This window comes from Podarcis raffonei, chromosome 14 (assembly GCF_027172205.1).
Source record: "Podarcis raffonei isolate rPodRaf1 chromosome 14, rPodRaf1.pri, whole genome shotgun sequence".
Taxonomy (NCBI): Eukaryota; Metazoa; Chordata; class Lepidosauria; order Squamata; family Lacertidae; genus Podarcis; species Podarcis raffonei.
The window spans coordinates 31,015,625-31,029,719 of record NC_070615.1 but is presented as its reverse complement, the minus strand read 5'-3'; the positions used below and the strand labels follow the sequence as shown (position 1 = coordinate 31,029,719).

Here is a 14,095-nt window from a genome sequence, read left to right as displayed (position 1 = left end):
ATTAAAAAAATTTCTGCAAGCCTATTTCTTTCAATTTTATATTATATGAAAAGCAGGAACTGTGTTCTGTGGGATTTCAGACAAAATAAGATTAAGTACATTGAACACTATAAATGCCAAGTTTTTTTATTTCACAGACAACAGTCACATGATACAGTGTGTCTGAAATTGATTGAGGCAAGTAGATATAAGTTTTGTTTTATTTACACCTTAGTATACAGTTGCATCAGACTTCATTACAAAATATATTCTAAATTTCACCATATTTCCATTTTGTATGTGTATATTTTAATATAATTTTCCCTGTTGAACTCTATAAAAGCAGTCTAGTCTGGTAGAAAAGAATAATTCTTACATTCTTTGGCTGCGCTTTTCAGAAAGGCCACACAATCGTTTATGATGACAAGTATAAGCCACAGTGAGTATAAGCTTGCACGTTCCCCCCTCTTCCTATGGCACGTCCCTCAATAATTTGGAAGCTTTCACTTTCAAACCATAGTTTAGTGTGTTGTCTGAACCACATGTTAATGTTAACTATTGTTTGTTTTAAAAAACCCAGCTTCATAACCTATGGTTTGGAGTGTGCTTTGTTCAACAAACCATAGTTAAGATTAACCAGTTTTGGGGGGTCTGGATGACAGCAAGCTGCAGTTAATCTAAACTGAAAGTGAACTACTTGATGCTACGCCAGAACCAAAGCGGAGAGCAAAGAGTGTACAAGCCTGAGGCTTGCTGTGACTTGTCCTTCTTATGCTAGGGCGTAGTGTGATGCCTGAACACTGTGAATATATTAAATGCCCAACAAGATGGGCTCTCAGCCCTTTTCTCACTCTCTCTGTTAATGTGGAAGAAACTTGAACCTGAATGAGGAGAAAGCAAGTTTTACTTGGTTGCTATATAAGGAGAATCTAAGCTCCCAATCTCTCCTGTCCCACAGGAAAGGAATGGTTTAGTGCCCCTTTGCTCTACAGTTTGAATCTGCTCTTAAGGTAAAAGGAAACATCCCCTATCAAGGCCGGCATTTCTGCCGAACTACTTGAAACCGCATGCTCAGCACCCCCTGGATCCCAGCTTCTATTTCATCATTCTCTTGCAAAGCAGAAACCCCTTTTGGGGTTCCTGTTAGGATGACATCCCCTTCTTCCAGTGTGACAATTCCACTGATGTAGCTGATGATATAGGGGATAGAGAAGATCATGTCTGATGTATCCCCTTCTTGCCGCATCTCCCCATTTACCTTTAGCCAGATCTTCAGCTGGTGTGGATCTGGGACTTTCTCTTTGGGCACAAAGTCACTGACTGGACAGGAGGTATTAAACCCTTTGGCCATTGTCCAAGGAAGCCCTTTCTTCTTGCATTCTTCTTGGGTATCCCTGGCTGTCATGTCCAAGCAGAGGGCATAGCCTGCCACATGGTCCATTGCTGTTTTCTGGGAAACTGCCTGGGCTCTCTTCCCAATCACCACCCCAAGTTCCACTTCATGGTGCAGCTTATTACAGTAGTAGGGCTGGATGATGGGAGAGCCTTCCCTGACATAGGCGGATGATGGCTTGAGAAAGAAGAGCGGCTCAGTTGGGAGGGTGTTCTTTAGCTCTTTGGCATGCTCTGCATAATTCCTCCCCACACAGATTATGTTCTTGCCCCACTCCCAGAACCTGGCCAAAGGCTTTGAAGAAGTCATTTCCCCCTCTCAACAATTCTACTTCTGCAGGACAATGAGCTCTGAGCAGGGCAGCTAGAACTTTGCTGCAACAGACGCAATTTCTTCACTTCAATCTGGCTGCTTGCTTCTCAGCTTGGGGAGAAAAATAAAACAAAGATCTGTGGGTAAAACTCATACATTTCCATCCCATTCAGCTTCTTTTGCTACCAGAAATTCTCAATACAGCTGTCAAGCCCATTCTTTGTACTTTCACAATGCATTAGCCTCATTCACACATAATACTAAGCCAAACTATAGTTTAGCATGAACGAGCAAGGATGAAGTCCAAAGTGAGAAAATCCTGGCCACTTAGCTACTTCCCCAACATACTACCTAAGACATGGTGTGGCTTAGCATGATGTCCGAACCCAGGCTTGTGGTGTTTCCCTCAAACAATCCATGAGCAGTTGGCAAAAAACACATTGGTTACAGTTCATGGTTTGCTTGAAGCGAGACAAATCATCATCCCAGGTTCAAACGTTACACAAAGCCATGGCACGAAAGGAACAGAAGGAGCAAGGCAGGCACAATTTTCTCACTGCACCAGCACACTTGCTCATTCACATCTTAGCTTAGCAAACCAGACTGTAATAATCACTAGTAGATTGTAAGTGCAGGAACATGGGTGAAAGTTTGGGACTCCCTGTTTTATGGCTGTCCAGCTCAGATTCCTGTCACCTGGCATCAGTTTGTCAGTCACAGATCCTAAACAAGGCAAGTAGAACTAGAACATCTCCAAATATAACAGCATGAGCATAGCCATTATTTTTTGGGGGGCAGGCCTTTTGTTGGGGGGGCAGGACCACAGTTTGCTATGTATTTTTATTGATTTTTATTTATTGGGGGGGCAGCTGCCCCTCCCTGTCCCCACTTCACTACACCCATGTATAATAGTCACAATAAGAAAAAAAATATTCTGTCCCTCGAGTCCCCCTGCCCACACAGTTGAGATCTACTTCCCTAAACAGGGGCACTCTGCGTGCACTCAAAGACTCGTTATTTCTGTTGTTATACCATAGCAAGGCCTAGCTCAACCGTTTACCCTTTGCCGCCTCCGCCGTCAGATACTTCTGCAAGGGCAGTCTCATTTTCTAACGGAGAGGCGCCCGCTGCAATCCTGCTTACCTTTTACAGTCACACATCCCTAAAAGAGAAGAGCCGCCACTCTACTGCTCCCGTCTCGCCTTTTTTGCAAGGACGTCAGCCTGTCCTCCAAATGTATAAACGCCCCGCCCGGCTCAGAGTCCGGGGAAGCGATTGGCTGGCTGAGACGGGTCAGGGGCCAAAGGGAAAGGGGCTGGAAGGCATCTGCACCAAACAGATCGCCCGGCCGGTGCTTGTGTAAGGGGGCGCGGAGGGTGCCTGGTTGCAGCCTCCGCCTTGGACCATGGTCTGCGGGGGCGGAGGGAGGATCGGCGCCGCTGCCGCAGCCGCTGTGTTGTTCTTGGGGCTCCGATCGGGTAAGTGGAGCCGCAGCAGAAGGAAGCGTCGCCTCCCCTTAACATTGCAGGGTTTGGAGCGCCGTTATCTTGTTAAAAGTTATTATTGAAAAAGCGCCTTTTTCGGTGAGGATCCTCTTGCAGCTGCTCTTGGACGTGTCCTTTATTGGAGGGGGAATCTTCCGCTCTGCGGACACCCCTAGCTCGTCAAGCCGCTCGTTTTCCTTCTGGTCGCCCGCAGAGCACGAATTGCAAACCGCATGAAATCTCTTGCATGACACTCGGCTTTTAAATGATGAGTTAAAAAATAAGTTAATCTTCACTGTAAGGCAGGAGACCCTCAAATCTCTTCAGACCCCCCCCCCAAACCCAGTCTGGAATATAGACACACTTTCTCAGGACATATTTACAGTGCGCACATACTGGTATCTATTTATAGCTATTCCTTTTCGCTGGGAATTGTCTTGTGGGTGCGGAGGCTGCAGATCTCTAACTGAGAATCTGGGCGACCTGGATGAAGTAGAACCCCCCCTTGGGGAGTATCTATAACACTTCGACGAATATAGAACGTGTATAGCATACAGCAGGCATCCCCAAACTCGGCCCTCCAGATGTTTTGGGACTACAATTCCTATCATCCCTGACCACTGGGCCGAGTTTGGGGGTGCCTGGCATACGGTGTAGACACACACGCATTCTCTCTCCTTTCTTCCACCTTCTCTTTCATTTTATTATACGTAGCAAAAGTGGTGTCGCTGGTGCAATGACGTTTGAGTGAGACTGACCCACAAGTTGCTAAATGTCTTGGCAGTGGGGGGCAGTCAGCAGCTGAAGGCCCCTGAGGCCATATTCCCCTCCAAACTCCCGAGGGCTTAAGTTACCAGCCTCAATAGACACAGGGTGGAGGCGAGTGGTTGAACAGGAATTAGCTCAGCCTTATTTCTCAACTGGGTGGCGCTGTGGGTTAAACCACAGAGCCTAGGACTTGCCGATCAGAAGGTCGACTGGTGAGCTCCCGTTTCTCGGTTCCTGCTCCTGCCAACCTAGCAGTTCGAAAGCACGTCAGAGTGCAAGTAGATAAATAGGTACCGCTCCGGCGGGAAGGTAAACGGCATTTCCGTGCACTACTCTGGTTCGCTAGAAGCAGCTTTGTCATGCTGGCCACATGACCCGGAAGCTGTACGCCAGCTCCCTCGGCCAATAAAGTGAGATGAGCGCCGCAACCCCAGAGTCGGCCACGACTGGACGAAATGGTCAGAGGTCCCTTTACCTTTACCTTTATTTCTCAACCAGGTGTCCTCCAGTTGTTTTGGACTACAACTCCCATCAGCCCCATACAGCAAGCACGTAGGATACCATGGCTAATGGGAACACAGTCATGCTTGGCTGGGGCTGATGGGAGTTGTAGTGTAAAACTGCTGAAGGGCAGCAGATTTGGGTAAAACTGCAACAAGGCATCACCAAGCCGGAGTGAAAATGAGCTGAAACAAAATTGGATGGGCTTTCCTGTCTTGCCACTCAAAAAGTCTGAAATTGTGTTTTGACATTAAACAAAACTTAGTCTGGTGTCTCTTGATTGTATGGGAATGCATGACATCTCATCAAGCTGTCATCTGTGAAGTATTAGATGCTATTTCACATTATCTCTCAATCACATGCCAGCTATCAAATATCCCTGGCCTCTACATACTATTGCATGTTTACAATTGGACAGTGTCTATTACATGTTAGCCTCTAAATGATGTCAAGTACCATAGAGGTACTTAATATCTGGATAATATTCAAGAGCAAATTTCATAAAAGAGTATTTTGAAAAGGAAACTAATTTCAGTTCTGGAAGATATTAAATATGGAGGAGAAGAGCAAAGTAGGTTTAAGGAGACAAGTGGATGCTTACAAAGTGCTTTGTAGAATAGTGGAGCTATTTCTCAGGGTGGGGGTACATGCCTGTATCCTGAAGGAAGGAATCGTTTATCATCTTACAGTTTGATAAACAAAATCTGCTGCCCATTGTAAGATGGAAAAGGTAGCTCTAATATTTTCCTTTTTATTGAATTTGGGAATGTGGAACGCACCGTGCGCTCTGTTCTTCTTCTTTGGCTATCACTCCTAGCTGACTAAGATTGTCTTCCATGAATATGGTCTTAACAGTGTATCCATAAGTGACTGTGGAGGCCAATTCTGGATCCACATGTCCTTTCCACAATAGGGACTTAGGTTTCCCGATGGGAGTTGATCACAGTGAGGATTTTCAAAATGTGCCTTCCTCTTAGCTCCTTTCTTCATTTCGTCCTGAGTTTGTGCTTCTTCAAAGTCTTTGGTAGAGGCTATTCTCCCATTGGAGTTCTTGCAGGCCAGTGTTTGTAGGTGTGCTCTGTTACTGTAACACAGACCACATAACACATGATGCAACAAGGAGTTCATGTGAACTTCCAGTAGCAAAATTGCACCAGAGAAGAGACAGACTTGGTTAAAATGAGGCAAAGTCTCTGTGTTCAAAAAGTCTTTAAAAAAATATTTATTAAATAATGTTTTTAAAATCCACTTGATTGTAAAAAGACTCCTTCAAAGTAATTTACAAAAAAACAAAGACAATTTTCAATGTGAAAAATTAACAATAACCGTTTGAAACTTCCAGAAAGTTAAAATAAAAATAGACTAAATACAAATAAAAACTTGCATCAACTTTCTAAATGTCTGGGTAAGCATATCTAAACAGTAATGTTTTTGGCAGGGGCCAAAAAGAATACAGTGAAGGTGCCAGCTTGATATCTTTAGGCAGGGAAGTCCAAAATGTAGGTGCTGCCACACTAAAAAATCAAGTTCCCATGAATATTTAGTTCAAATGATATTCATGTTAGTTTCACCTTAACATCATCAAGCTGTTTGTGGTAGTTTTCCCTTTGAGACTGAAAATTACCACAGTCCTGTAGTCTGGGATTAGGAAACTAGAAGGGAAGGATCTGGTTTTTTTCCACCAGTTTGAGTACAAGTCGTTGGGGTTTTTTGAGGTGGTGATGGCGATGGCTGACAGGGTCAGTCCAACTTGAAATGTGGCTTGAACTCCCCCAGCCAGTTTGTGGAGTTGTACACAGAAGCAGCCAAAGCTACGAGCTATCTGACTTACATCAGACTTAATCGATGCATTTGATACTCCAGAAGCCATCAATATCCTAACTACTGGCAGGGTATTGCAATTAAAACATCTAAAATAAGTTACAGTTAAAAAACATTTAAAGCAGTTAAAAACATTCTTCCAACAGGTGATCTCAAGGTTGCCAGAAACTGCATTCTCCAGCTGCCAAATTCCTGGGTAAATGGGAATGTTTTCAAATCCCCCCTGAAAGTTAGTAATGATGGGGATGGGCACACCTTACTAGGAGGGGCATTCCACAACCAGGGAACCACCGCTGAAAAGGCTCTAGTGGCAATGACACCACCAAATTATTATCATTAATAAAGTACAGTAGTAGTAGTAGTAGTAGTAGTATAGTATCAATATTAGATTAGTATTCCACCCATCTGACTGGGTTGCCCCCATTCTTTGAATGAGGCTGCTTCCCCTTTAACCCCAGTGTACAGTATTCCCAGTCAGTGCATTCCCAGTGCTAAAAAAATGTGCAAGGTGAACAGGGAAACTCTGAGTTGCTATTAAGCTCCCTTCAACCTGCCACTGTAAAAAAAGGAACCTCAGTTTTAAAAATCCTAGTTCATTTCGCACTCCTGGTTATCCACTCTCCCAATGCTTTGTTTTTTAATAACCACTTTCGTTTCTTTTTCCCTGGCGTCTTTCACTTTCAGATTTGCTGGCCAAGCCCCATGAGCTCTTGTTTGTCAACCATGTGATTGACCATCTCCTTGAGACTTTCATAAAGGCTTAACCACCCCACTCAGCTTCTCTAGAACTGATAACTAGGAGTGTAGGAGATACCCCAGGGAAATAGCCCCCCGCCAACCCTACCCCTTGGTACATCTTTGCGGTAAGCCAGACTTGCTGACAACACAAACAGTGATAATCGCTGACAGCAGTGCTGGATGGGTGGAGCTCAGTCTAGCTGAGCCATCTGCACAGCTGGATTGTGAAGATTGTAGGTGTTGAAACAGCCTTCCTAGACTCTAGACAGAGCTTGGCTAGCTCTGTGATGGCTTGAAGACTCACAAGTCCTGCAGGTCACAAGAAGAAAGGAAGGATCCTTCATCATTGCATTGCACTGCACTGCTTGTGTGCTTTAAGGCAAGTTTGTAAATAATCCTTGTTTTATGGAAGCCTGTGGTAGAATTGTCTCCAAATAATATAACTGTGTTATAGGATCTGTAATTTTAAGGACCTGCACTTGAGCTTGCTCTTTCCATCTTCCTCCTCTTCTTCCTCATGTGTCATATATTTTCATATTCTCAGTCTGATATCAGGGGCCGTTGCAGTACTGATTTTTCTCTGCTGATTTGGGAGCCCCTTTTTTGGCTCAAAGGGGCAGGGTGTAAAAATGCCGTACATAATTAAAATAAATAAGCTTCCAGGCAGGGAAAAACCTGCAATCTGGGTCACTGATGACTGAGTCCTGTAGAGATTTGTGCGGACCAGTAACTCTTGCTAACTTAAATGCTGCTTTGAGGACCCCTGAAAAGTGAGGTTCAAGGCACCCCTCTAGACTCAGGGAAATGTATGGCAGAATCAGGGAACAACGTGCATTTATCTGGAGGTCTGTGGCTCAGTAGGTAAGTCACTTGCTTTGCATGCAGAAGGTCCCAGGTTCAATCCCTGGCGATTCCAGGTAAGGTTTGGAAAGACCCCTTGTCTGAATCCCACGAAAAACCACTTCTAGTTAGTGTAAACCGGGGATAGATAGACTTCAGTGTTGTTACTGGGGTTTTCCCCCAAAGCTCTGCTGAGAGACAGGATTCCTCCCTGCCAGATGGCAGCAGCCGTTCCACCAGGCTGCAGCGGATGAGCATAGCTGTCAACTTTCAGATTTGAAAATAAGGGATCAGCAGCTTCACCTGTCCTGGGGACAGTCTACGGGATATCTAACAATCCTGGATAGCAACAGGAAACGGCTCTGGAATAAGGAAGTTTCCCGCAAAAAAAGAGAAGGTTGACAGCTATGAGGTGGGGGAGAGAAAGGAAGCAGGGTGGTTATCGGACTACAACTCCCATCAGCCCTCTTTGTCATTGCTGCCTGCTCAGCCTACTGGGAGTCTAGCGACATCCAGAGGGGTCCACAAGTTCCCCCACCCTCGCTTGGAGTGGACCACCCTTCTCTTCTGTCTCAGCCCTGCTTCCTTCCCATCTGCCAAATGGGAATAATGCTGTTTCCCTACCGTACAGGGTTATTGTAAGGATATTAATAATGTGTGTGTAGCCATTTGAAAAGCTTCTCTGTTTGTATCTGTTTAATTTAATTACTTTTTTCCATTGGGCAAGGCAGTTTCTCTCGTGAATTAAAAAAATTACAACCGGAGAAGCAAGTCTCTTTGTGGGGAGACAAACTGGCTCTTCCGCTTACTGAGAGGCACTGCTGTACACTTTTGAAGGGACTTGGAGATGACTCAGCATAGCGTGTAACTGGATGACTTTGGGAAATGAGGTCACCTCATTTATTTATTATTACTTTAAACTATTGATGCTGCGCCTCTTGGTGGCTGCTCAAATGCAGATTGCATTTTTGTGGAGAAGTGATCATCCATTAAGTTTGAAGCATTAGTATGACAGAATGTAGGAAATGGCCTTAGCTGACAGGTTCAAGCAGCAGTTCCCAAACTTTTGGAGACCATTGCCCCCTTGGTCCCATAAGCTCACCCCCAGTGCCCCCTACCCTATAAAAAGTGTTATTCAGGAGATGAGACTTCCGGAGGCGGCGCAAAACCGTGATGGCGGACCTCTTCGAGCTCTGAAGAGGGGCACCGCAGAAAAGGGTTGCTCGCGACGGCGCAGCGGCAACCCATCAAGATAAACCACGGGCAGAGTGAGTCCGTGGCCGTGGGACCCGGCGGGCACCTGGAGCGACCCCGAAATCACAAAAGGAACCCCGTAAGGGGCTCCGGAGTGAAGGAGGGGGAGCGGTGCTGTGGGTTCATCGCTCTTTCTGCGGAGGCGAAGCCGCGCGGCTGTCACGGATGAGCGCTGACCTTTCTTCCAAGAAACATCGGGCTGAAACATCAAACCCGTGAGTAAGGACCTAAGATTCTACAAATCAAATCGGAAAATTTGGCTAAAAACGGGAGACGAGAAAGAGGAAGTCCGTCTTCCGACACTGCTTTCAAGATCAAAGCAGACGGTCTAAAGAGCGGAAAGCGCTGTGAACAGGGAAGCTTTGAAGCTTTAAATCGGGACTTTCGTGCACATTTGAATTTTACTTTTAAAGAATAAATACAGCATAAAATTGACCTGGAGCGGACACCCCAAGGGCAAGGGAAGACTCTAACCCCAAATTCTCGGGTGGCCGGGTAAAGTTGTTTAAACTGCGGAACTGTTGCAAGCTTCCAGATACTTTTGTAACTGGATAGTGTAATTTTGAGCTCACCTAGCTGAAGTGGATACAATTGCAGGCACCTTGCTGGAACTTTGTTATATGTTTAAAAGGGCTCTGCAGGACCTTTCTTTTAGCGTGCTGGAACTAATTTGCTTTTAAAATTGTTTTTAAAGTTGGAACAAAGAGACTTTAATTGCGGAAAGTTACCTTCTTCTTACTAAAACTTTGGTGGCACTCCCCCTAGAGGACATTGGGAATATAGAGGCCTGGGAAAGTTTCTCTGTTTACCTTCTCTCAATAGACTGTTTTTAATTCTGGACTTGCCTTTCCCATGGGATTACAACACTTGACCTTGAACGTTGACTGATGAGTGGCACAGGAAAGACAAGAGCAGCCAAAGCTAAGGAAGCTAAGGAGAAAGAGAAAGCAAAAAAGCAAGCACAGCTTTTGCAAACAACTTTAACTCAGGGACGTAGATTATCAGTTCCAGCTGTGCTTGCGACACAAAAAGTAGAAACCGAAAAGCCTGAAAAATCTGAAGAGGAAGATATGGCAGCAGGAGGAGCTGAGGCAGTACTGAAACAAGTTTTGGAACAATTGTCAGCAATAAATCAAAAAATTGATAACCAATCAACAAAAATTGACCAAGCAACATCCTCGATCCAGAAATTGACAGATCAGGTTTCCCAACATACCCAAGCAATTGAAAAATTGCAAGGAGCAACAGAAGAGAATCGTAAACTGGCAGGGGAAGCCGTTCAAATTGCAACATCAGCTAAAAAAGAAGTCGAGGAAGTTAAAGCGGAAGTCAAGCCTCTTCATAAACAGATAGGGGACCAACAAACCTATCTCTCGTTGGTGGAATTGAAAAATCGCGAGACCAACCTCAGACTAAGGGCAGTCCCAGAAATTGAACAAGAAGATTTGAAAGGACTTTTGACAACAGAGTTTACAAAGTTCTGGGACTTAAAAGAAGAAATTGATTTCAAAATTGTATCGGCTTTTCGGTTGGGAAGATTAGTAAGAAAAGATAGATCCAGAGACTGCTTAATAGCTTTGAGATCAAGGGAGGAGAGAGACAAAATACTAGGCCTACACTTCAAAAACTCAATTGTGATACAAGAGAAAAGGGTGGAAATTTACCGAGATATTCCTAAACAGTTATTGGACTTGAGAGCCACCTACTCAGATTTGGCTAAGTTGCTGAGATTCAACACAATTCCTTACAGGTGGGAGTTCCCACAAGGGCTATCATTCACTTACAAACAGAAGAAGGTTAAAATAAGATCACCAGAGGACTTACAAAAGTTCCAGCACGATCACGGAGAAGACCTCCAAAAAGAAGCAGCAGCTAATTGGCCTATACCCAACCCAGGTGGAGCAATACCTGCACCTTCGGAACCAGAGGAGAAAGAAGATACACCGCTCTAGGTGTAGCAGAATAGTTCAGGATGTCTCTGCGGCTACTCAGTTGGAATATAAATGGCGGAAATTCCCCGGAGAAAAGAAGGAGGTTATTTCACATATTGAAGAAAGAACAATTGGACATTATTTGCCTACAAGAAACCCATGTGACCAGGCTCCACAGGAAGGTTTTGGTAAATAAAAGATTAGGCCAAGAATTTATTTCGTCTGACAAAGTAAAGAAAAGAGGAGTGGTGATCTACGCTAAGGAGAGCCTGATACCCAAATTTCTATTTAAGGATGAACAAGGAAGAATTTTGGCAATTGAAATTCAAACCCAAGGAGAAAAAATATTGATATTAGGAATTTATGCCCCAAATGACGGGAAATCAGAATTTTTCAAGAAGCTGCATGAGACGTTGCTGGACTATCTGGATTATGCTAACATCATAATGATGGGAGATATGAATGGAGTGGTGTCTACACATATGGATAAGTCTTACAACCAAAACTTAACATCAGACGGCAGACTGCCCAAAACTTTTTTCGAACTGACTGACAATCTGGATTTGATCGACATATGGAGGACAAAGAACCCCCTAGGTAAAGAAGGAACTTTTTTCTCTGAGGCCCACCTGTCTTGGTCAAGGATCGACCAAATCTGGACCTCCAGGGGGCTGGCACCCAAGACTAAAAAGGTGGAAATCTGCCCAAAAACATGCTCCGACCACAACGCCTTGAAAATAGAACTTAGATTAACTCAACCCGGTTCCTTCAGATGGAGAATGAATGACACACTACTAAGAGATCAAGAGATTGTGAAAAAGGCCCAAAAAACATTAAAGGACTATTTTGAGATAAATCTGAATACTACAGTTGAAAAAAGAACGATCTGGGACGCAAGCAAAGCTCTTATGAGAGGGTTTCTGATACAACAGAATTCAATCAAGAAAAAACTCTGGAACGGAAAGAAGGACAAAATATTGGAGAAAATACACCAAGGAGAAAAAAAACTGAGAACCAAACCAAAGTCCAAGGAGGTGCTGAGAGAAATTAAATTCCACCAAGCAGAATACTCAAAATTGATTAATCAGGAGATTGAATGGAAAATAAAACAGATGAAGCAAAGATCTTTTGAATCAGCAAATAAATGTGGAAAGCTGCTAGCTTGGCAGCTGAAAAAAAGACAAAAGCTAAACACGATAACAAATCTAGAGATTGATGGAAGGATCGTACAGAAACCAGAAGAAATTAGGAGGTGCTTCCACAGATACTTCAAAGAACTGTATGCACAGGGGCCCCAGAAAGAATCAGAGATAGATCAATTTTTAAAGATAAATGGACTATCAAAAATAACTCAAGATAAAAGATCAATCTTGAACTCTACAATAACCTCACAGGAAATTGAAGGTGCCATTCAGAATATGCAACTAGGCAAATCTCCAGGCCCGGATGGACTTACCTCCAAATATTACAAGGTTCTGAAGGACAATTTGATACAACCTTTGTTGGAGGTATGTAACCAGATTATGGATGGGAAGAGGGCACCAGAAACGTGGAAAGAAGCCTTCATCACATTGATACCTAAGTCAGAATCTGAAAAGACTCAGCTTAAAAACTACCGTCCCATCTCACTCCTAAATGTGGATTACAAAATATTTGCAGACATTTTGGCAAATAGACTTAAAAAAGTCTTAAATGAAGTAATTCATAAAGACCAAGCTGGCTTTCTCCCTGGTAGACATTTATATGAGAACACTAGAAACATCATTGACATTTTAGAACTTTTGCAGACTAACAGGAACACAAGGGCGGTGTTAATCTTTATTGATGCGGAGAAAGCATTTGACAACATATCTTGGATGTTTATGAAGAAGAACTTGGAAGGGATGGGAGTGGGACGGGGGTTTGAGAATGGATTACATGCAATCTATTCAGAACAAAAAGCTAAATTAATAGTGAACAATGTGGTGACGGAGGAATTTAAAATTGAAAAAGGGACACGACAAGGGTGCCCTCTATCCCCTCTGTTATTTATTTCAGTCCTGGAGGTGCTATTGAATATGATCAGAGAGGACCGGTTGGTACAAGGGATAGAGGTCGGAGTGAAACAATATAAACTGAAAGCTTTTGCAGATGACCTAGTTTTGACACTGCAGGAGCCAGAATCCAGTACAAAAAGAGTTCTCGAACTTATATCTGAATTTGGTCGGGTGGCGGGATTTAGGTTGAATAAACAAAAAACTAAGGTTCTGACCAAAAATTTAACAATTACAGAAACAGAGGGGTTTCAGAGAGAAACAGAACTGAATGTGGTTAAAAAAGTGAAATACCTTGGGATCTATTTGTCCTCCAAGAATTTGAATTTATTTAAGGATAATTATGAGAAATGTTGGTTGGAAGTTAAAAAGGATTTAGAAATTTGGTCAAGATTGAAACTTTCCTTGTTGGGAAGAATTGCAGCTATAAAAATGAATGTGTTGCCGAAAATGTTATTTTTGTTTCAAACCTTACAGATCGTGGACAGAGTGGATTGCTTTGGAAAATGGCAGAAGGATATATCTAGATTTATCTGGCAGGGCAAAAAGCCCCGAATAAAGTTTAAAATATTAACAGATTCGAAAGAAAGAGGGGGGTTTGCCCTGCCGGACTTGAGGTTGTATTATGAAGCTGCAGCCTTCTGCTGGCTGAAAGATTGGTTTTTGTTGGAAAACACCGATGTCCTAGATCTGGAAGGTTTTAATAATGCTTTTGGATGGCACGCATACCTATGGTATGACAAGGTTAAAGCACATAAATTGTTTAAAAGCCACATTGTCAGAAAAGCAATTTTTGCAGTCTGGATGAAATATAAAGACTTACTAGAGAGTAAAACTCCGAGGTGGCTATCACCAGTGGAGGCCAAGGCCCGAAAAAGACCCAATATGGAGGCCTATTGGCCGAAATATTGGGAATTGACTGAAAAAATTGGAGACAATTGGAAGTTGCAGAGCCAGGACAAACTAAAAAATAAGGTGCGAGATTGGCTACATTATGCTCAAATTCAAGAGGTTTTCAAAATGGACAAAAAAGTTGGTTTC

General features: G+C 43.4%; 2 protein-coding genes across 3 annotated transcripts in view; one reads left to right on the top strand and one right to left on the bottom strand.

Annotated features, from left to right (window-relative positions):
• Positions 1 to 14,095, top strand: part of LOC128402156 (hydroxyacylglutathione hydrolase, mitochondrial) — a 41,936-nt gene that overhangs the window by 1,070 nt on the left and 26,771 nt on the right. The window contains exon 1 of one of the 2 annotated variants that reach the window (XM_053366109.1): positions 2,994 to 3,162. The exons of the other annotated variant lie outside the window; for it this stretch is intronic. Within the exon in view, the coding sequence (XP_053222084.1) occupies positions 3,090 to 3,162 (73 nt within the window). The 5' untranslated portion in view covers positions 2,994 to 3,089. Of the gene's footprint in view, positions 1 to 2,993; positions 3,163 to 14,095 lie in introns of those variants that run through there. 2 annotated transcript variants of the gene reach the window in all.
• FAHD1 (fumarylacetoacetate hydrolase domain containing 1) lies at positions 106 to 2,941 on the bottom strand. The gene is made up of 2 exons (XM_053366112.1): positions 2,828 to 2,941; positions 106 to 1,795 (listed from the first exon to the last, which is right to left on the bottom strand). The coding sequence occupies exon 2, from the start codon at positions 1,679 to 1,681 to the stop codon at positions 1,010 to 1,012; it is 672 nt and encodes a 223-aa protein (XP_053222087.1). The 5' UTR covers positions 1,682 to 1,795; positions 2,828 to 2,941; the 3' UTR covers positions 106 to 1,009.

Bases quoted from the DNA above. Each gene is read 5' to 3' on its own strand.
- FAHD1 (XM_053366112.1), bottom strand. From the start codon at position 1,681: ATGACTTCTTCAAAGCCTTTGGCCAGGTTCTGGGAGTGGGGCAAGAAC.